This window comes from Uloborus diversus, chromosome 4, assembly GCF_026930045.1.
Source record: "Uloborus diversus isolate 005 chromosome 4, Udiv.v.3.1, whole genome shotgun sequence".
Lineage (NCBI taxonomy): Eukaryota > Metazoa > Arthropoda > Arachnida > Araneae > Uloboridae > Uloborus > Uloborus diversus.
This window is the reverse complement of record NC_072734.1, coordinates 132,083,702-132,108,486: the sequence shown is the minus strand read 5'-3', so window position 1 is coordinate 132,108,486 and position 24,785 is coordinate 132,083,702. Positions and strand designations below refer to the sequence as shown.

The 24,785-nt window shown below is 32.3% G+C and overlaps 1 protein-coding gene across 1 annotated transcript in view; it reads left to right on the top strand.

The window, feature by feature from the left end:
• The first annotated feature begins 4,018 nt into the window (after positions 1 to 4,018).
• The window catches only part of LOC129221376 (RNA-binding protein Musashi homolog Rbp6-like), a 640,262-nt gene continuing 619,495 nt past the window's right edge, over positions 4,019 to 24,785 (top strand). Inside the window, exon 1 of the mRNA XM_054855847.1 lies at positions 4,019 to 4,415. Within this exon, the coding sequence (XP_054711822.1) occupies positions 4,348 to 4,415 (68 nt within the window). The 5' untranslated portion in view covers positions 4,019 to 4,347. The remainder of the gene's footprint in view (positions 4,416 to 24,785) is intronic.

The window sequence follows — 24,785 nt, the reverse complement described above, 5'->3', positions numbered from 1 at the left end:
TACTTTTCGCCGACATTTAAAATTTTCTCCTCCCTTAAATATATCAAAAGGTAAGTTTGAAACTGAAAACAGGGGGGAAGGAAATTTCGTGTTGGTGAAAAGAAGGGGACGCCATTAATTAATTACTTTATTTATATTTTTTTTATTGTTTTATTATGTCTTCATTTATTTATTTATTTACTTATTCATTTGATGAAAACTTTTTTTACTACTCAATTAGAAAATATTTCCTTGGAAAAATATTCATTTTCTTTTGCATTCTATTTTTTCTATTTTGCATTCAGTATTACTCTTAATGAAGTAGCTACTGAGTATTTTTTTGCAAACTTTAGTTCCCTTATCATGGAACGAATTTAAATGTGCTATTGTACACAACTTGTAAAGAACTGGACAAGTTTTGCAAAGTTTAAGAAATTTTACACGCGTTGTTACTACGCGTGGAGAACTGGAGGAATTCTGAAAATTTCAGTTCCACAACTATATAGTTGTTTTGCATGCATTATTGATACCGGTTAAGGAACTGGAGAAGGTTTAAAAATGTTAGTTCTACAACCATTAAGAAATTTTTATATGCGTTATTGAAACGGATGAAGAACTGGATAAGTTTTGAAAATGTTAGTTCTACAACCATTAAGAAATTTTTATATGCGTTATTAAAACGGATGAAGAACTGGATAAGTTTTGAAAATGTTAGTTCTACAACCATTAAGAAATTTTATATGCGCTATTAAAACGGATGAAGAACTGGAGAACTTTTGAAAGTGTTAGTTCTACAACCATTAAGAAATTTTTATATGCGTTATTGAAACGGATGAAGAATTGGAGAAGTTTAAAAAATGTTAGTTCTACAACCATTAAGAAATTTTATATGCGTTATTGAAACGGATGAAGAACTGTAGAAGTTTTAAAAATATTAGTTTTACAACCATTAAGAAATTTGATATGCGTTATTAAAACGGATGAAGAACTGGATAAGTTTTGAAAATGTTAGTTCTACAACCATTAAGAAATTTTATATGCGCTATTAAAACGGATGAAGAACTGGAGAAGTATCTACAACCAATAAGAAATCTTATAAAGCGTTATTGCTTCTGATGAACAGCTGCACAGTTTCTCAGACATCAATTCTCCAAGTAACCATAAAGCTATTTTGCATGCATTGCTTCAAATGATGGAGAATAGGAAATGTTTTCAACTTTTGGTTTCAAAACCATTAAGCTATTTTACATGCATTATTGTAAATCATGGGCTGGACAAACTGGACAATTTTGTAAATTTTAGTTCTACAATCATGGAACAACCATTTAGCATGCGATATTGTTAGTTGTGATGAACTGAGTTTTTATTACAAACTTTAGTTCTCTAACCATAAGCTATTTTTAATGAGTTATTGTTACTCATAGAGAACTGGGTTTTTGTTTTCAAATTTCAGTTCTACAGCCATAAAGAAAATGTGCATTCGTTATTGCTACGCTTGGAGAGCTAGAGATGTTTACAAATTTTACCTCTTGCACCACTAAGATTGGTATGGAATATCAATAGCAATACTCCCCCCCCCCCGTAAAATAGCTTAAGGTTCATTCTCCAGAAAATGTAACGTTTGAACGTAAATGTTTTTCAATTTCAAAACCTTTTGTTTTCTTTTTTCCCCTCATTCTTACATGAAAGCATTACCTATTAGAAGTAAACATAAACAAAATGGCCCAGATAAGTTCCAATTATTTTACTCATATATAAAAATTATTAAAAAATGCCTTGTTCACGGAAGTAAAAAAAAAAAAAGAAAAGAAAAACTTTTAATGTTTAAAAATCGAGACCAATTTAATATGAAAGTAGTAATTTTGTTAATTAGGTGCAAACAATGAGCTATTTTAATGATTAGCGGGAATCTAAAATTGAGCTCTCTTAATTAAAGTACGGCTTAACTTTTCACTTAACCTTTTCGTGCAAATGAGTGTTAAAAATAGTATTTAGTAAATTTGAGAATATACTGACAATTTATAATTTTGGTAGAATGCCTAATATTGATGTATTTCTCCTCCATCATTTATTTTCACCTCAGACATAATGACATTGATATGGTCTGTCACGGAGGTGAGTTTCACGGAGGTGAGGAATTTTCCATTAATATAGGCCTAATAGATAAATTTTTCATGGAATTTTTTTTTCTTCGTTGCTACAATCTGCACATATTAAGTATATGAAAACAAGATCACTTCTTTTTTTACATTAATTTACATTCCTGAAATTCAAATTAACGGAGGTGAGCAGTCAGAATAAACACACTAAGTTTTTAAAGCAAAATCTATCTTCTTGTTTCTCGACAAAAACCTCACAACTTCAACTATGACTGAAAATAAACAAGGGGGCTTCCTTGTATCATGGAAAATAAAATTTGATGTCATTCCTGCCTTGTGTTAATGAGGAATGGCATTTTGTGGTTAGGTAATAGAGGGTTGAATTTATTGTGTGACATGACTCCTTGTATTTCTAAAACGAACTAAAACACAATATTAAAAAAATTAAATATAGTTAAACTATTAGTATTTGAGGCACTTGTGAAAGGAATAATTAAAAAATAGGTATATACTTTTAATTAATCAAGTTATTAAGCAACTTCAACAGTCACAGCTGTGTGACATGCCACGCATGTGAGAATTCACATGTTGTGAACCAAAAATATACTAAAATAAAAATTATAATCAAAAAATTGTTGGCAGGTATAAATAGATATATTTTTGATGAAATTAAAAAACATTGTTTTCTGAAAGTTTTTGCAGTAAAAGGGCGTGTTTTAGAAAAGTTACACTTTTTGAAGAATGACCCTTAACTGAGTGGCCCGGTAGCCATGTGGTATCTCAAACATGATTTCGCACACCTAGTACAACTTTGCCACGTGCCGCATCAGCAAAAACTATTTTTCGAGAAAAATCATTTTAAATGTAATGCACCTTAGCTTAAATTCTTATAGTAACACACTGACACATCTAAAAAATAAGGTTAAAATGTTTTTTCTTTTCGTTTGTGGCTGTTTTGTATTTTAATAGAACTAATAAAAATGCACAAAAACATGTATACAACTCAAAATCGACAATTTTTGACTTGTGGCAGCATTGTTTTAGGTGTGCGATTTATCTGTATTCATGTGGTACCTCAAACTCAAGCATGATGGAGGGCTGGACAGTCTTTTCAGACGTCTATTTTTTCAAGTAACCAAGTCTACCAATTGTTCCTTTTTACTGTACCTCTTGTGTTTCTTAAGCAATCCTTGACTGCGGAACATATTAGGTACTTTGTTAAAAACTACTATAGCACTTAGAAGTTTTATTTTTCATTCAACAAATTTTTAAAAAATAAGAAGTTTAAGCAAGAACTAAAACAAAGATAATTCAAAATTTATGACTTTTATATTTTATTTTTTATGTTTTAATTTTTGATTGAGTTTATGAAATTAACAGGTTACGTGCTACGATAAATACGTTTTTTGAACGTATCTGGTTAGAGAAAAAACAGTAGCCGTTAAAAATAAAATGGTAAGAGTGCGTTTTCAAGGCAGCTTTCGACAACGTTATTTTTTAGATTTTTGGGCGAAACAAAATTAAACTCTTTAAAATTCTGGATCATTAAGTTAGTTCTAATGTTTTCTCAGTTTCAAAACATTGCTACACTGTGTGAAATGGAACCTCGAATAACGCCCAAAGAATTTCGAATGCTATTTACTCCTTCGGTACCGAAAACAAGTTACAGAATGAGATGATTACGAAACAAGAAGCATCGAAGAAAAACTTCTCTAGTTAGGCGCAACTCCTACGGTAGAAAGAGAGAGAGAAAATCCCCGCTTCGTCCAAACCGAGGATTATATTTAAAAAAGAAAAAAAATGGAAACCATGGTGATTCCCTCCCCCCGGCTTGGCGACTTACGCGGCGTCGGGAACCCTTTAATTGTGGCAACCCTGGCTCCGGATCGACAGCGTGCTTTCGGCTCGTAGGTGTAGTGTGTCAAAGAGGCCAAGCCGTTTAGTGGGGGTACTAGGACGTTCATCGCGTCAACCGTCTTTTGTTTAGTGTAGTTAGGCCGTAGTTTTTTCGGGACTTATAAACAACAACCGACAATAGGCGCTCTACTCTACCAATTGCCCGTTCACCGTAGTGGCGTTTCTGTGTGTGTTCTCCAACAAAAAGAAATACACTGTTGTTGGTTGTTATTCTCGTCATATGGTCTATTCCTTTTGAAGACAAATATATATAGATAGAAATACATATATATATTTCATTATATATATATATATACTCATTCGGCTTAAGGTATATATATATATTCTATTCGAGCAAAGTGTTCACTGGACAATGGAGAATGAAGCTCACCAGAATTGTGCCGCAAATCAAGGCCAAAACGATGCCGCTCATGATCCAGGGTATGTAAATAATGGAATGCTTTTATGTTTTACTTTCTCTCTCTGTCTCACCCCTTCCCTCCCTCCCAGCGACACACTGACTTCCCTCTCCGACGCATCTCTTTGTTTTCATCATTTGCCGGTTTTGTGAGAGTAAATGCCAAAAGCGAGCGTTAGCGAAATTCAGTTACCGGTCGTTTTGTTTGGAACGAAAACTTGTAGTCGCGCTTTCTACAAGGTGCAGTTCGTTTAGCGTGGAATACGTTGATGTTTTACTCTTCACTCGTAACCGTTTTCCTTTGGGAGATGTTATTAAATGTGGACCTGGAGATGCAGAAGAAAGAAGGAGCCTTAAATACGTCAAGTCTTACAAATGAGAAATAAAAAAAAGGTATAATAAAAAAAATACATAAATAAAAAAGTATTAAAATAATAATAATAAGGAAGATAATTCGATTTGTTAACATGTACAACAGTAAAAGCTAGTTCATAACTGGTTATTTTTTTTCGAAAAATATTACATCTGCCAAACATCACATTTTAATCATTTCAGATCACGTTCAAGAGAAAAAAGTTCAATATGCGTCAAATTTTTTTATCATTTAGGCACATGATAACCTTCACACATTTAATGAAATGGCATCGGTGCCAATAGATACCTGAATTCAATAACTGAATTACATTTCAAATGCGTCGAAAAATATTTCAATGACAAACATATTTCACTGCCCATAACGCATGGAAATATTTCACAACTACTTACATACCAAGAAATATTTCATAACCGATGACCCTGTAAAATTATTTCAGCACCGATAAACACAGAGAAATGTATCAAAAAAGGAATAGAGATAAAAAAGTAGCCCTTTTTAAAAAACCGGTTCCAATGAACATTGGATTTTTTTTTTTGTTTGTTTCTTTTTTTTTATGCGTTGCAGAAAGGGATTTTTGTTTTATTTTTGTTGATTAATTTTCTTGACTCTTCTAGAATACTCAGGCCGCCGAGAGTCAATGCGAGCCCCTTGTCAGTTTGGTCGTTGTAGTACCCCCCTCCACCCTTAAAATTTATACTACTCCGACTCGGAGCCGGACTCACAAAAGGACCAGGCCCTTAGTTTCCAACTAGAATGACATGGCCCCTGTCAGCCTTTAGAATAATACGCAATGACAGATTTGTTATTTTTGTTCTTTAATCATTCAAGAGAGGTTCCAAAATAAAAAATATGGTTTTTTAATCTGATAGAATTGAGATCTTTGAAAAGAAAGGGGGGAGGGGAGAATGTTAGTACACATGAGAGTTTTAATTATTTCTGCACGTGCTACTTTTAAGACATTTTCCACGGTTAGATTTTGCTTGCTCTCTTTATTTTAGAGCACATAGAAATATACTGTGCTCGTTACGGGAGTCGATGTTATTATTATTATTATTATTATTATTACCATCTGAAAAAAAAGTATCCAGAATGGAACATTTTAATCCTTTCAAATCTATTTGAGAAAGAAAGCACTTGCCTACCAATTCATCCGAACTTTTCTTCTTCTTTTTTTATTGCAACAAACGGCGCTCACTCAAACGTAAATAAATAAATAAAATAGCAAACATTTAATCATTTCTGCACTTCTAATCTTTGAGAAATTTACTATAACTATCAATGACAGATTTTGACCCTTTGAACATTTCATAAGCGTTGAAAAGGATTCTATTAAAAAAAAGAAAGATTTTAAATTCTTGGTTTAATCGGAATTTTCATCACTTTTTAATCCTGAAAATAAATAAAATAAAATAAACATAATTTTTGTAATCAGACTTCTTGTTTCAAGGAACGATTATTTCCGCATGTTATTTAAAATCTGTTATCAAAACAGATACCAGAATTTGATCGTTTCGTCACTTTGAAATGTTTTGACGATGAGAGACGTTGATATTAGATATTTTAGCTTTCATTTTCTTTTTACAAAATCCGTTCCAACAGATATTAAGTCATTTTTCAGTTCTTGCTAATTTAAGCGATTGTAACGTCAAATAAACTATAATTGCAGCAACTACTTTCTCCAAAAGAGATCGATGTCAATACTGTCATAATTTGCTCTTTTCTTTTTGTTAGCAATAACAAAGATTTCGTTACCAATAAAATCCAGATTTAAATAACATTAGCATGTGCTGTCTTTAGAAAGATAGCGTTCACAATAGACATTATGACTGTTGTTATGTTTGGAAAGAAAAAAAATAGAAAACAAACCTCCAGCGCTTTATCGATTTTTCGTATTTTAATTAATTTATTTTTTCATTTATTCGTTTTTTATTTTGTGTCTTTCTTTTCAAAGATCCGAAATTGGCATAATTTTCTTTCTCTTCTTTGACATTCTCATTTTTCATATTATTTCGATCCAATAAACATCAATTATATTTCAGCAAAATATTGTTTAAATATCCTATTAAATGAATCTTTTGTTTATATCATGCTTCCTGTCTTAGCCCAATATTTAGCTCCCTTTCCCCCCCCCCGGAACTTCTAACCAATAAATAATAATAATAGTATCATTAAATAAAAAAGTGTTTTGCTAATATGTTTTGAGGATATAGATCGTTATAAATTTCAGTAATTTGTATGTCCACTTTAAAAGACAGAAATTGTCAAGATTCACCGGTGATTTACCGGAAATATTCGATTTTTCTACTGCTAAGTGATCATCGACAATCACCGGCTAATGTCGACATTTACCAGGTGGCAATCCTTTACAGTCGCATTCTATGAGCTTTTAAATGTTGCTTTTACAGCTCGAAATTTTTTTTTCTTTTCCACATCCCCTCATATAGGCATGTCATCCTTGTTTTTAAGAGGTCCATACTCTCCCGTCCCGTCACCCTTTGTGTTTTTTTTTAATGGAATTTTGTCCAAACAGTTCGTTCTTATCTGTAGCTGATGTTAATGGATGAACCTCAATGTCATAAAAAAGTTTAAAATTAATTCACTTTCTTTACCTCATTGACTTACGGTATCAGGATCTGTGTTATGGATTTACAATTCTCAGTGAAACATATTTTCTAAAAACTGGCAGTGCTATTGGCAATTTATTTAAATATTCCTTTCAATCAATCTTGAATATTAACAATAAAAAATGCACATATAAGTAAAGATTTGAACTTGAACAATCGCTAAAATTGGAATCGTACCGTTATGTATTTGTATATTGATAGGGGGAAATTTTAAGAATAGATTGTTTGCTTTTTCTCGTTATCGATCATAATGTGTTTACTTAATAAACTGAGAGTTATTTTTTTTCGTATATTTCTACGTAAGATCAGACTTTAAACTCATGAATTGCGTATTGTGAAATGAACTTCTAGGCTATTCCACGGAAAACACATTTGTCACACACATGACAGATCTATATTTCGTCTCAAAACGTTCAATAAACAAATTTCGCCCAAGAGTTTAGACGTGTATCTGTGGTCTTCGTAGGCAAAAAAGAAAAATGTATATTGCGTTTTTCAAGTATTACTTTTAAAATAAAGCAGAACTGTTACGTGCGGGACGCGATGTCAGTGACCACTATTTGTTTTTTTAATAAAAGTACAAGTTGAAGATATTTATAAATCCACATTTGAGCAAATAGCAACGGTGCCTATGCCGAAAAAAATTGATTTTTCCTAACTTAAAATGTTTATTTTTTCCACTTTAATTAATCGCTTCTACAACCGTAGGTAAAAAATGTTCAAATGTATTTTTTCCTCTCTTTCGAATGAAACTGAATAGAAACAATATGATAATTATTTTGCTTAGAAAGATCCATTTTGGGGTTCAAAAATCAAATTTTGAATAGAAAAAGAACTATTCATCGATTTGTTTCGAAACCGGTTTTTAAACTTTTCTGCTACTAAACTAGACAAACGGTGAAAATTTCATCGAAATCGGTCCGAGTTGACCCCGGATATACAACTTTAGAGTTATATAAAGATAACTAAAAACAACTAGTAGGAGAGAGGGGTATATGTTTTTACAAAACGCAACGATCGATTCGGAATTAGAAGGATATTTAGCTAGAACTCAGAAATCTAAAACTGATGTCTAAAAATGTGTCCTGAACGTGACCGGTAAACTTCATTTTAAGAATAACTGGGGGATCTGCAAGTAATTTTAGTTGGGGTTCGGATACTTTTGAAAATTTATATCGAAGTTCAGAAAAAAATCCTCTTATTCTAGACCAACCATTATACACTTAAATCAGTCCCGCAATTACTTCAAAAGTACAAGAAAAAGTGATACAAGTAGCACACTAAAGATATTGTTGTCTAAATGAAATTGTTTTGAATAATATATTTGTGTAATTTTTGTTTTCAAAACAGCTTTGGCTGCCCAATTCTTGGTTTTATTCTGTCTGCCATTTGCCGATACTGACTTAAAATATTGGGAGGAAAATTCATTAACAAATCCGACAGGGAAACATTAGGTCTGCAGGTTTTTAACTTTAGGCCCATTGTAACGTTTTTTACAAAATGTACGTTTAATGTCTCAGACATAGCGGTGGAAGTATCCTGTATCGGTGATTTTGTCTGCACGTTTTATCTTCTTGAGAGCTGAGGAACATATGTTTTGATATCTTTCTTACGTTTAAAACTGAAGTTCAAAATTATTTTTGTTGTGCTGATATCGTCATCGTTATTTTTTAGATTTTGTTTCATTACCTGTTTTGATTTTCATTAGCCAGCGTAAACTTGAAGATTACAGTGGAAGTTGATAAAAATTCGAAAAACTACAATATTTGAATATTTTTTAAAGATACATAAAAACACAGAATAAAAAGGTAGCTTGCATTTTAAACTATTTTATTGCTCATCGTTTCATTCAAAATTTTCAGTTATTTACTTCATCTACTTAGTATCGTCTCCTTGACTCGTGGTTCTGAAATTCCGCATTTTAGTGTTTAATCTCTAATTATAGTCTTAAAATGTTTAATGTTCAAGGTATATTTTAACGTATTTTTTTTTTCTAACTAATATGAAAATTGTTAACATTAGTAGGAGTTTTAAGAAATGTATCTTTAAAATATTTTTTACCCCATAATTAACGTATTAATGACTGCAGAATGTTTCATTTCACTTTGAATAATCAAATGCAAAGGCCTGAATTAAAAAAAAAAATGTTTTCTTTCTTTCATTCGTAACGTATTCCCATTAACCACCCCCCGTAACGAGTTCCATTTTATTTAAATGAGGGGAAAATACTCGAATTTTTATCTCTCTCGAACAAGTTTCAAAGCCTCACTTACCACGATCATAAACATGACTTTTTTCTTTTAAATATTAAAATTACTCATTAAATGCTTATGCGCGCACTGCTACAGGAATACCCCCCCCCCCTTTTTTTTAAAGTCGAAAGTTAAAAGTGGTTTAAAGTCTTTTTTTTTTGCTATTTTACTAAACATTTTTTTCGATGGGAATGAATGAAGATTTATGTTTCTTAACCTAAATTAAGATTTTATTCAGTATTACACAATAAATATAATAATTTCGTTAATATTTTATTGCTACAATACATAAAAAAATATTTCCTTCATTTTATAAAAGAACTGAAATATATTACGCATTTATAGTAAATTAAAAAAAAGGGCGAAAGTGATTCCAAATCACATGTATATCACAGAAATACAACCTTCGACGGCCATTCGGCAAACACAATAATGCAGTAAAAAAAAAAGAAAAAAAAAAGGTCGATAGCTGAACTGAGTGCGCATTCTACCCAATTTTCTTATCACCAACGAACAGAACTTTTGAGAAATAATAATAACGTAAAAAAGTACAAAATTGCAAATAATTACAAACATGTGTTTTGTGATTCAGAGGAACCTCGCTTTAGCAAAAAGTGTAATCTTTTGGAAGTGAAGACATTCGATGCAAATCGCTTTACAACAGTGGTACTCATACTTTTTTTTTAAACTGAGGGCCACACTAACATTAAGATGAATTTCACTGGCCAAAGCACAGATAAAATTTAAATGTATTTAATTTTTTTTTTGGAGAACTTATAAAAACAAAAAGGAAAGAGAGTTACAAACCAAGAATTGTTGTTATATTTACTGCATGTTTATTTCATTAGTACGAAGTTTCCATCTGTTTTTTCGAAACCTACTGAATAATTAAGAAGATGATAAGGTTTATTTTTCTGAATGTAGATGATGGGTTATTTTGGAAAGCTTAGGAACATAGTTTCGGATTCATAACGTTAAACGTATTAAAGGGCCACATGAATCAGTGTTGGGGCCTAACGACATGGGCCTCATATATCCCTCATTCCGTAGATCGCATTCCGTAGATAGAGATGCTTTACAGCATCGGATAAGAAAGATTTCAATACGATAAGAACTCGCATCATTTCGCATTAAAAAGAGGTTCCTCGCAACTCCAAAGCACCAAGTGCTTTTTTACCTTGTTTATTATACTTATACTGTTTAGCACAAAGGTTTTCTTCCATCTTTATCTATTTATTTCTTAGGACAGTAAACTCCCGATTATCCGCGGAATAGGATCGCACGGTAACCGCGGATAAGCTAAAACAGCGGATAATCCGAATAATAGGTAAAAAACAATGCTTAGTGTATAAAATAGTCAAAAATATTAATAACACTCACACATACATTTAACCTAAAAACATTATTACATTGCATCTACTAACATTGAATATAATAAATATATATAATCCATAGGCGGCTGGTACACCAAAGAAGTGGGAGGTCAAAAGAAGTGAGTGAGTGGGGTTAGGGGACATGGCCACTGAAGTTATTATTATTATTATTATTTGTAAAATTGGGGTTACATCAAAGGGTTTTAACATTACTGATTATGTGAACTCAAAAAAAAAAAAAAAAAAGTTCAGCCTCAAAAATCGAGACGGATGGCCGCCGTAGATTTCACCCTTCCAATTTAAAGTTCTATTTTCATGAAATAATATGAGAAAAATCCATTTATTTAGAATGTATAGTTTTTACTTTCATAAAATAAATCAGCCTACCCTATAAAAAATCGTTTTACAATTGATTATTTATTTTTAACTCAGAAAAGTGAGGGGGCAAGGTCCCTTTATTTTTGAAAGTGAGTGGGCATTTGCCTCCCCTGCCCCCCCGTACAAGCCGCTTATAGTAAAATCTAAAAGCGAACAATAACACAATCATAAGGTTAATCGAGAGTTTACTGTTCTTTTCTATTTCTGAAGTCCGTACTAATTTTCCATACCGCTTTCGTTGTAATGACAGAATAATCTCTACAATTTTGAGAATGTAAGCTCTCGGCAAATGACCGGATTTCTCTTTTATGAACTTCTCTGATTAGCCACAGAAAACAGAAAATGTTAAGAAATCTCGTTCTACTAAAGAATACTTTAAATATATTTTCTATTCCGCTGAATTTTGATAGTCTGTAACATAGTGATGTCAAACACAACACAAATTGTTAAATTGCGTGTAAACCGAATGTGTACGATCGGAAAGCGGTGGGTGGGCCGCTCTTTTCATTAAAAAAAAAAAAATTGATAAGAAAAGAAGTATGTATATGTAAAAGATATTAATTTATGCGTACATTATATGTATATGTCACCGTGAAAGACCGAAATGGAGAATGTCAACTTTCATCGGTCATTCATCGGAAATATTCAGTCTTTCGTCGATGTTTTTTGGTTTGTGAATGTTGATATTCAAGGCTTATGTCGACATTTACCAGATTTCGGACTTTCACCAATTACATTTATAACTTTTATAAAATGAAGCGTGTAGCATGTAGAGACTGTAGCTGCGTGTAGCTTTACTGTGCTTTTTTTTCCCACAGATATTTCAATGCTTAAGTAGGCGAACAACCTGAGATAGAGTTTCAAATGGTCCCGTGTGTGTGTGTGTGTGTGTGTGTGTGTGTGTGTGTGTGTGTGTGTGAAGGTTGGTTTAAACAAAAAACAGAACAGTTATTGCAACTTATATATATTTTTGTTGCTACCGATATGTGAGTCCCCCCACCTCTTTTTTTTGTTTGAGGTATCTACTTTTGCAACTATACACTTCATACATAATATATATTTACTTTTTTGTGGATAATCATGAAATTGATTAAGGATATAAAATTCAGGTCACAAAAGGGTTCCGTATCTCTGTTTAATTCCAAGTTCAAACGAATCCCATGTGTTTTTGTCGAACCATTGTTTAAAAATCGCCCATATGAGGATTATTTAACTAGAAACATAAATAGGTGCTATAAAGAGTTTGACTTTTTTTTGGCTTCAAAACTTTAAATAAGTTACCCCCCTCCCCCAGTTTTGCTGTATCAGTTAGCTGTATCATAAAAAATGCATAATAAACAAATAAGCGAGCTTTTAAATTTAATTGGAAGTTTGAAGAGATCTTTCATTTGTTTTATAATCATACATGTGTGTGATTCTTTTCATACCGTAAACAACCATTGTTAATTGTAATTAACTATGTGTGCACCTGTTTTACATTTGAATAAAACCAATGACGGTAAGGCAAGAATTTTTGATAAATTTTTGTTAAGAGAAAGCTAAAATTCGCAAATTCAGTCTCGAATTCTCGATATAGTTCTATAGACTGTGTTAGAGTTTAGCCTTTGAATTATTTTATTATCGTCCGTGCTACAGTTTTATTTATCGTCTTCGACGAACGAAAGCTTCTGCCGCTGCTATGATAACATTAGAAGAACATTCTCATCTCAGAAGTGAATAAAAATGTAACGCAGACGATAATAAAATAATTTAAAATCTAAACACTGGCACAACAAATAAAATTTGAAAAGTATCTGAGACTGAAAAACCATTTTTCATTGAATCGTAATTCTGTTGGTTTTGTTCAAATGTTCATGTAGAAACGCGCAAGTTCATGTCCCATGAGTTAATGGTTTGGAGGTCCGCGAAGAATACAATGTCTCGGTGTGTTCTGTTGAACATGGTCTTAAATTCTTGAAATGATTCACTTCAGAAAGAGAATTTGAGTGGGACGACAAGTACATAATAGATAATTCAAGCAGAGTGGCACGTGAGGCAAAGAGGTTGTCCACCCCTGAGGTTCTATCGAAAAGATAAGTGTTCCAAATTGACCTTGGTTTTTTGCCGTCAAGTAAACTTTCATTTTCAATGTCGTACATATTTAGAAAACTGGTTTCCGCGCCGCATTTGGATGTAAGTCTTCTTAACTAAAAGAAGCCGCCCAACTGCGAGGAGGATTGGACACCTTGAAATGTTTCGCAGTTTATTTCTGCGGAAAAAAGTTTTGAACGTGACATTAATATCATTTTTTATAATACTCTAGAGTTTTAAAAATCATCCGTCTTCACAGATCTAGTGTATTTTTGCGATAAAAAATGATATTGCTTCTATTTTTAGAATTCGAATTCCTTTATTTATTTTCTTTTTTTGGTGCTTCGCAACATATTCGGAAATTTATGTAACGCAGAGCTGGTAGTGGAAGCCTATATCATTCTTTTGACGATGCTAATATGATAAATGTGGAAACGTTTGTCATACAATTTGGCCTGGATTCCCCCACCCCTCAGATCATTCAAAGCATTTATAGTCGCTTCAATACATATCACACTAAACCCGAATTAAAAATATAAAAAATAATTATATCCAGTAAATTAAAAAATAAATGGAAAACATTGTAAGAAATTCTTCATTTCTTTATGTTTTATTTAGGCAGAATTTAAGGTTGAACGTGTCACTCCAACATCGTTTTAGCATTTAAGCCGGTGGTTCTTAATAATATCCGTTCACATAGACCAAATAGTCGACTTATCGCAGGTACTTTAATCCACTTAAAAAAAAAGCTGCATAAAAAAGTGAAAACATGCGTATAATTCCGGCTGAATTTTGGACCTAATACTTACCAAACGGTTACAGCTCAGATCATCAGGGGGGGTCACTGAACTTCCAAAGATTTCTTTATTCGGCAAAGTTTGTGTGACTTTTCGGAAAAATCATCATCATTTGGAAAAATTTGGAGTTCTATTCGGCAAAATTTGGATTCCCATTCGGCAAATAAAGAAATTTTCGCCCTTCCAAAAATTTAAGCCCGGCGCGCCCCTGGGTTGGGAGGCATTGGTGAACTTCAGATTGTAATGTAAGCCTCTGCTGTTATAGAAAATCCACCTACTCCAGGTAATAAGCCCCCGGTAAGAAGCGGTTCATTGCATTTCCTTAGTAGACATGTCCAAGATGTCTTTTTACGACTTGTTTTATTTCTGTGCTCAAAAAAGCAAAGTGCCCGTTCTTCTGTTTACGGTCTACGATTGAACCCTCTTACGTTCCAATTTCAATCCCTCAAATGATAAAATATTCAGCATGATGTTCAGGTGCAAGCACCGAATAATTGTGACATCTTTGCAGCTTCAGGCAGAAAGGTTTTGAATGCTGCTATGCAAATTTACTGGATAATTGAAAGAGGGTAGATAAAAACACCTCTTTAGCCCACATAAGGGTACTTTTTATTTGCTTTTTTTTCTTATCGTTGTGACGCGGATGATAACCGTCTATAGTACGGCTCTGGTTGAGCTATGACGTTGTTAATACTTACCTGTGTTTGGGAAGATTAGTGAAAACGAAACGTGTCATTTGCTCGAATCTGAGGTGGAATGTTTTCTCTAATCTTCTGCGAAAGTAATCCAAGTCAACTCAGCTCCGATTTCCCTTCCCTATCACGCAAAAGATAGTGCCGGCAAAAAAAAAAAAAAAATCTTTACATTTGATTGGCAATTAAAAATTTTACATGCAAACTTCTTGTCATGATTTTATTGGCTTGCGCACTAGTGATTTGGTCGAATACCAAAGTGTCTACAGTATTCGGCCACAACCTAGACCGAATATTCGGTATTCGGCCAAATAACTGGGTAGCATGCCAATAAAATCATGACAAGAAGTTTGCATGTTAAGTTTTTAATTGCCAACCAACTGTAAAGATTTTTTATTTTTTTGGCCGGTACTGTAGGTAAACATTGTTCAATCGTAGCTCAACTTATCAGAGAGAGTCCCGATATAATCTTTTACTACTTAGGGTTTTCAAAAGGAATAAATAAAAGATCCCTCACTTAGGATTGGACTTTCTTATGGGGACGGCAAAATGTACCCGCTGATAAATTAAAAAAAAAAAATCTAATCAACCATGAGAGCATTTAGGCTAAGTTTTGATTTGCAGCAACAGCAATATGTAATCAATGCATTCTGCCAATAATAAATTTCAACATTTTTCTCAGAATGTCAGTTAGAGAAAGATTATTTCTTTTTCAAAATTTTCAGTTTAACATGGTTTGAATGTCAACAGCATCCTGCCATTCTAAAATTTCAAGGCCTGATATTTAAGTAACTGAAAGCTTTTAGCCTTTTTAACCGTTTCGTGCTGTTCTTGCGACCATGAATTCCACATTTCTTCCAGAATCCTCGAATTTTTACCTTGCGCAGAAATAAATATATGACAACTTTTACCATTTTTTTCCTTTTTTTCAATCTGGTTTTCGTTTCGCCCGGGCTTCATTGCTGTATTACATACTGCTCTCACGATTTGAGGCCCATGCTTGCAACAGAGATAATATGTATCCGACTTAATCAAGACTTAGTCCATTTCAAAAGTGATGAAAATGCTGCGCCTGCGAAACTATCAAATTTCATTGGAACGCTTACTGATTGCGCAAAATGACGTTAAATCTGAAGCTGTTGCTCACGAAATAAATGCAGAATAAAACTCTTTTATTTGTGAACGTAGACTAATTGAAAGGAACTTCTTTGGCGGCTGCTGCCTTCGTACACTTAAGCTCTTACGCCCTCTTAGTCGATGAATTGGTTGTTTGTGTTTAAAGCTCGCATTAATTGTAATTGGCAGTATTGATTGATTTCAACTGTTTTCAAACTCGAAAGTTTTCTCCCTTTGTTTTCGTTGTTTTATCGAACGCCAAGTCTCTCGTCTGCGTTTGCGGAAACGAATTTTTCATCTCCTGTGGTTGCAACATTTCCGATGGAATCTAATTGAAGTTTCGAATCCTCGTGTTCATCCCGTAAGGGATTTCGAACGCCTCTCCCCCCGTGACCTTCAACGCCATTGGTCGAGAGGGGAGTGCGTGTGGCCGGCGAACAACACAATGCGTTCTCTCTTCCTCTCCCTTTCTCTCTGCACCTGTACATGGCGGGAACGATGTACAAGGATTTTTCTGATTTTTGTCTTCCAATTTCGGCTGTTACTTTCACGAAAAACTGAATTTAATAATCAGCGATCGACATAATCTCTATCATTAAAAAAAAAAAAGTCAACCACAAAAAAAGTAAAAATAAGTAAGGTCATGAATCATGGCCACATCTAGCGATACCTCCTGCCTTGACTACTCCTCATATATATATATATATATATATATATATATATATATATATATATATATATATATATATATATATATATATATATATATATATATATATTAATATTATTATTATTTAAGCGCTTTAAATAGTGAGCGAGTGTGAATAGTATATTTATTTCGTTTTTTGACTTTTAGACATATACTACGAAACTCCCGGGCAGTTTGAAGACCATATTGCATTCAAATCATTAAACGTGTTTTATTTTTCTTTGTTTACTAGCAGTACCCACACAGCGATGCTCGTGCTAAAAATTTAATGGAAATCCGTTGAATAAAAAAAATTGACGCCCCTTCCCCCTCTGATGGGAAATTATCATTTTTCTTAGTATAAAATGCGTGCACACCTTTTCAAAAAAAAAACTTTTAAAGTTTCTTTGGAATTTAAAACTTTTCGTCAAATCATTAAATTAGATTTACAGTTGCTGTAAAACTCTATTTAGCGACGGAAGCGGTTTTTACTGCTATTTAAAATATTTCGCCAAATAAACAAAAAAAAAAAAAAGACATCAAATAATATCTTTGAAATGCAAAAATAATTCCGCAACTCTATTGTTTATCGCCAAACTCGCCCTGCAACCAAGCTATCATAATCCATCCGTTTAAGGAAAAAAGCAAAAAACATCCCGTTGAATATTCAAAAATCATCATCAGAAGAAAAAGAAGAAAATTTCGTACATTTCGCTGGGATAAAAACAAATCATTTTTTTCTTCTTTCAAAACAAATCGCCAAAACAATGAATTACATTTGCGGTTGCTTTAAAACAATAATCCTAGACTGAACTGCTCAGCGCCTAACGCGCCAAGCGACCACACTACCGGAACCCAGCCCTTTTGCCAGTGAAGCGGATGTTTTTTCTTCAGCAATAATAGATGTTTTTTCAATCAAAACAAAAAGTATAAAATCACATCAACAGTGGCTTTCAAATCTTTATATATTAAAAACTGCGTTGCCCGGTCTACCTTGAGAATAAAAATTGTGTCAAAAGACATGTATTCAACAATCAGGCTTAAATAAAAAGAAAAGAAAAAAAAAACACCATGCAAAATTACTCTTCCAAACAATGACGACAGATATCAAAATACTTTTGAGAAATTAAAATGCAAAAGATGGATTTTAAAAGCATAACCGTGGAAAAACGAAATAAAATAAGTTTTAGAAATTAAATGCAAAATTTGGAAAGAAACAAAGGATTCAAAAAGCGTAACCGTGAGAAGCGCGAAAATAAAATGGTTGATAACCTGAATCAAAATGACATTTTTCGAATTTGATTTAAAAACGCTTGTAACTTTTTTTCCTTTGAAGATAGAAGCTAATTTTTTCGACCATGGGTCCAGAGAGTTCTGGAGTAAAAAATGTCAAAATGTCGCTTTTTCCAATGGTGTCAAAAAAAAAAAAAAAATAAATAAATAAATAAATAAAAAAAAGTGGGACAATTCCTTCATGTCTTATTGATAGATTTAGTGAAGAAAGTAGTGCCTAAATTTCAGCTAAGACTAAAAAAGTTCAAACTAAAAACGCAAATTACTCCTGCCGTAGTTAAGTTAGAGCATTGAAATAAATTGTTTAGAACGCGGAAAATTCTACCCTTTTCAACGATATAATATGTGCAAATAATTTTTCACTCCCATGTTCGGGAATTTATGTGAAATTTGGACCTAAATTAGAATAAAAAAAAGAACTATTTATCGGATTTTTTTTAATTATAGCCTACGTCACTCAGTAAGAAAGCCCCTTTCATTTAGTGAAGGAATTTTTCAAATAGGTGCAGTGATTCCGGAGATTACCTCGAACATATAAATACACAAAAATCCGCCCTCTTTCCTTATAATATTAGTATAGATTTCTCTCTTTGTGCCTTGTCTGTAATGAAACCTTCAGGTTCAGTTTAGAAATTTTAACCATCCTGCTGCATATTTTTAAGCGAATAATTTTTTTAATTTCCAGAAACGATCGTTTAAAGAATGTACTACGATTTAGGGGTGCAAGACATAGTTAGGATAAATTTTATGTTAATTTACTTTAAATATGCAGAGCTGGAACGCGCATTGAATGTATTAATTTTTAAACTTCTTCTTTTGTTTTGACATTTTTCTTCAAAAATGTCGTCAAAAACGCACGAACTTGGTCTTTTCCTGCAGTTCTAGAACGTGTTTTTCAAGCTCTACCCAGAAAGATTGGTGACTTCATGGGTTCTTCAGTTTCAGTTTCGATATTACGATTTCATAACCACGCTAGTATGAACTCACTGTGTCTTAAAAGTTTGTTGCAAATCCCTTAAATCGGTGTTTCATCCAATTCCTATTCTCGAATTCGTTTTAAGTTAAGTAAGTGTCCTTGAACTTCATGACCATTGAACATTCTAGCTATCACATGCATTTATATCAATTTCTAATAACTCTTTTTTTCACGAATGTATTACGAAAAATCGCTAGTGTGGAGAAATTTTTTATAAATTCGTAGTTCTTGAGCTTGAATACGTCGGCTTACGGTGATATAAGAGATTAGCCAAAGAGGTAAAATGTTTCAATGCTGCGAGGACAAGATAAATGTCTCATTGAACAAGTTATAAAAATAAGTTTGGCAACGCTCACACCAAAAACGTGCAAGATAATATTTATCTGTGATACTATTTCAAATCACACTTTCATTATGCAAATAGATAAAAAGTGTACTGAAAATTAAAACATAGTTAAAATAAAATTATACTTCGATATAGTAAGCTAATAAATGAATAAATACTTAAAAGCTTATTAAAAAGTTTTAAAAACATTTTTTTTAATGTTCAATACAGTGCAAATTTTTTTTCTCGGGGAATGTATTGATAAAAAAAATGATACATATCTGTTGCCTTTTTCTTTAAAAAATGATTTTAATAAGTAACTTTTGCGTCACTATGTGAATTTAATTATGGCACAAAAGAAAGAAAGAAGAAATAAAACATTTCCGTTCCTCCAAAGGAAAAAAAGAAATGTTTTCTTTTGCTACGAAACGTGAACTCACATCCTTAAATTCCGACAAAATGGCAGTCTAATAAAAACATTACGAAAAGGAATGAATGAAATGATTAAAATATTTTCAACAGCAGACGATATTTACTTCGTTTCAAATGTAAAATAAACTTCTGTTTGAATATAATAGTACGGCGTTACTATTCAAATATATTTTTTTCATCAAAAAATACAGCCATTATTCTATATTGGTCATTAAAAAGAAAAAATATTTCCTGGTGTTTGCTGCAATTACTAAGCAAACAGAAAAATGAATAGAGCACGTCATTAATGTGCGCTGTTGCTGATAATTGAATGTCGTGGTTCATCATTAGTGACGATCCCTGCTTTGTATTCCAGAAATAGGAATATCTTACTATACATATCTCGTGCGAGAACATAAAAGATTTATTTTCTATTCCAATTGCTTTTGAAATACAATGACAAATATGTTTTTTAAGATTTAGATTTCTGCAAAGCAAGAATAAACATACACAGCATGATCTTCTCTCTTTTCCACTGACAGTTTATGTACAGAATTCGTTTTTCTAGTTTTTAACATTAAAAAAAAAAAAAAAAAAAAAAAAAATGGTAAAATGACACAAGCACTGTAGGGCCATTCCACCGGAAACGGTAATTTTGTCCCGCACGTAACGCTTCATACATTTCATAAAAAATAATAATTTAAAAGGATGATGAACAAAATTTTGTTGCTTAAAAAATCACAAACGCATGTGTGTGACTTCTTAAGCAAAAACTTTCTTCAAAAATTATTTCTTTTTTATGAAATATAGGAACTGTCACGTGCGGGACAAAATGACTATTTTCAATGGAATGGGCATATACATATTTTTTTCCAATGGTTTAAGTAATTATTTTTAAACTAATGAGATACGTTTCCTTTCGTTGGAACCATAGCTTTCAAAATCTACAATTTGTTTCGTCATTGCTGTATTAATAGAGCAAAAATATTAGCTTATTCATCAGCAAGTTACCAGAGGTTGACTTAGGATGTCCCGCACGTGACGCATGTAAATTAATTTTATTTTAAATAACAAAATTGTTTAATAAAAATATAATTGTGTTAGGAGTATCTTTGTATCAAATGTGAAGATTAAAAAAATTGCTTACCCCAGTTTCATTAAAATATTAAGAGATATGACGAAATGTTAATGAAATTTAAGCGTATTTTTGTCCCGCACGTGACAGTGGAGTGGCCCGTATTTGTTTTTGCACATAAATGCATTATTAATACTTTTGTTGATATTTAATATCAAACATACTAATGCATGTGTTTAAGAGTGAAAATCTGGTTGGAGAAACGCGTAACATGGGGAAAAGTGCACTGTCGAGTAAATTACGTAATATGGGACGAAGCATGCTTCCTTTTCTTCAGGAAAGGAAGAATGGACGAGTGAAAAGGAAGATGAATAGGGTGTTCATTGCTCAAGTTCATCTTTAAAAGATTGGGGGACGGGAGGAGGGGGGAGCAGTAAGTTCGGAATGAACGAATAGGTTCATATAGACTGCATTGTGATTTTCCAAAAAAAAAAAAAAAAGTATCATTTGTTTGAAATATAAATAATTGATTTATGAATGTAAACAGTTATTTTCTAGTGTTATTTTATTGTACTTCGCAATAGAAGCCATCCCGTATAAAGAAACCGTTTGCCGACTTATGAAAAAATAAAATTTATTGCTAAAATGATTGGTGTAAGCTTTTCAACTCAAATAATCATAATGCCAGAAACCTGAATATTCTTTTACGCTCAATATTATTTTTTGTTATGCTAGTTGTAAGTGACCAAAGCGAAAGGTATCCTATATTCGGTGCATTTACTAAAATAAAGCTAAAACGCATTTTCATTAGTTGATATACTGCAGACTATATGATTTTTTTTTCTTAAATTTGCAACTCGGAAGTAAAAAAAAAGATTTAAGTAATACCCTGCTTGTACAATGATGACCAATTCTGACTTTAAAAAAGAAAGAAAGAAAAAAAAAAACACACACACACACACACACACCAATAAGGGAACCACAAGTGTATTCTGAGTTCTTCCTTTAAGAGGAGTGGATACTCTTGTCATAAATAACTTTTTTTTTAAATGAATGAACTGATTTACAAGGCGTGAATTCCGTCGCAGTTCGTACGGAGAAAAAATCAAGTGTACGAAGGAAATATGTCTAAATTTAGTTCCTGTGCACAAATTATTTTCAGTTGAATATAGTTGTACGCCCTTAAATATCATTAAGAATATTTGCTAGTAACTATTGTAGCAATATTTGCATACATTAAAAGTATTTTGGATGCATAAAAAGTAATAGTGATGCGTAAGATGTTTCCTATTTACATTAGATATGTCAATGTTCAAATTGGAAATTGTAATTGACTGTATTAGGGCCATTCCACGAAAAAAATCAACCCTTTGTCCCGCACTTGACGGTTCATGTATTTCATTTAAAAGTAATAATTTTAAAAGAGTAATGACGAAATTTAATGCGAAGGAAATAACATATAAGGTTGTAATTCGTTAAGTAGAAAAAAGTGTTTATTGATATTTTAAAGTATTATTTTTAATAAAATATATGAGACTTTACGTACCCGACAAAATTCTGTGGAATAACCCTTTACAACATTTCTGGAGCAATTATTGGATGACAGATCACAATACTTACATTTAAATAACAACTGCATTTTTCTCTTCTTTTTTTTATAGAAGTACAGCAAACAATTTTCTTGTTATTTACTCCGTGCAAAATTTAGCAATTCTTGAGTTGATAGATTTTGTAATAATTGGATATGTTTGATTATTGTCCAATAATTGCTTCGTGTGATTATTAGTGGCTTATGTTACGTAACAACTAATTATGCATTGTAATTGACTGCTGTAATATGTCAAATATGTTTTGTGAACTCTGTCACTATGACTGAACGCAAGCGATATACAAATCCGTATGGCATTAGAAATTGTTGACCTCAATGTATGAAATGACTCTACATAATGGCTAGGCATTCTATTCAACAGCTGTGCAGGTTATACTATGCCTAGCCATTCCGTATAGAAGTGTCAGCATTCTGTAAGTGCCGGTGTTTCCTTGATCACTAGTAACGTACACAGCAAATTCTAAATGTACGCTACTGCATCAAATCCTTTACTTTGGAAAATGATGTATAATAGTTACCTAAACATGTTTTACCTCTCCCCCCCCCCCTTTTACACCTTTAAGTTTATTGCAAACTTCATAACTAATGCATATAACAAACTTAGAGAGAGAAAAACTTTGTTTCTAATCTCACAATTTACACACACAAAACGCAAACATTTCTGTCGAAATATTTGATTTAACAATTCACAAAATTCACATCCTACTCAAAATTAATGTTCGATTGATGATTTAACTAATTTAAATAAGTTTTGGTGTTTTGAACAAAGAAAACCACTGGCAGTTTTTTTTAATAGCAAAAGTTATGTATAGTTATGTAAAAAATAAATAAAATGGAAAACGTATATTATTCAATATTCAACATTTTTTATATTTTCTAAGAAATAATAGGTATTAGCTACATTTTAATTTTTAAAACATCAATTTTTTTCAGAAAAAAAAATTCTCTTCATCACCTCAAAATTTCCTGAAATTTGACGTCTCTAATTCTAATACTTCAGTGGAACATTTTATACTTCTACTCTCTGTGTCGCCCGGCTTTGCACGGTCCACCCTGGAAATAAAGGTTATATCAACGAGTGTTCAACAACCCGACTTTAACAAAAAAAAAAGTAATCAGTAAAATTTTGTGGCAAATTGCGGAAAAATAACCAAAAAAGGAAACATTTAAAATCCCCCAATTACAGGAAAAGCCTCAAAACAAAACCCCGAATTTTATTTGCTCATATTCGAGACAAAAAACGGCAACAGATCTTTCGTCTCAATATGATTTTTTTCACGCTATAAACTTTAATAAAAGTATTGTTGCGGAAAGTTTGAGATGAAACACTGAATAATATTTTGAATGGAGGAAAAATTTCGAAGAATAGGGATTTTATGTCGAAATCTATGTGTCATAATTAATAGTTTTTAATTGATATCTCCGCTAACTATTATCGGAGGGTTATGTCAAACAGTCAAACATAAAGACGGGAAAATTACGAATCTGTAAGGGTATGGTATTTATTTGTGAATATTATTTCTTTTCAATATTTCAGGCGTGCATCTGATACATCTGATATGGCAAAGCGTCGTTTGTTATGTCCGAAATGCTCATCTCGCTCAGGTAGATTCATGGAGTGGGTATAAATTGGATCTTCCAGCGAATAAGTTCATTTTGAACATCAGAAATTCATGAGCAGTCGGCGATTCGGTAATTCTCAAACTTTAGCGTTCTGTTGAGGTATGGATCGCGTTGTTTATTAAACATACATGGGAATTGATTTCGCTGGGTGGACGATCAAATGATTTCGAAGTGAAGAGTTTCGGGAATTAATTTTACGCTGGCGAATTTCCACTCTACATAGATGTAGATGCAAATATTAATTTAAAAATAGTAATAAATTGTGAGAGAATGGGATTGTTTCCTTTAGTCAAAAGTGCTACTTTTAATGATTGAAATTGCGAGAATAAGCAAAAGAATATATAATAATAAGAATAAATAAATGAAAAATACTAACAACATGGAGCCAGAAGATACTTTTATTTTCCCAACATTCAATTTTTAATTATTATTATTATTTTTAAAGTCATTAGATTTCTGAACCAAAACTGTGGGGCGTCACAAGTGAAGAAAGCCATCTTGAATCGGAGCGCGTTGCTGTCTTTTCTGGCGAGATGTCGCCTTTAGGTGATTTTCACTGCGAGCAATTATTGCTTGTGATTCCAGCAGCGAAAATGAAAACAACAACTGAACTTTTTTAAGTTCAGTTAAGGAACTTAACATAGGTTCCTTAAGGTTATTTTTTAAGACAGAAAATAAGTCAACATTTAAAAAAAAAAGTAACTCAACCCATGTT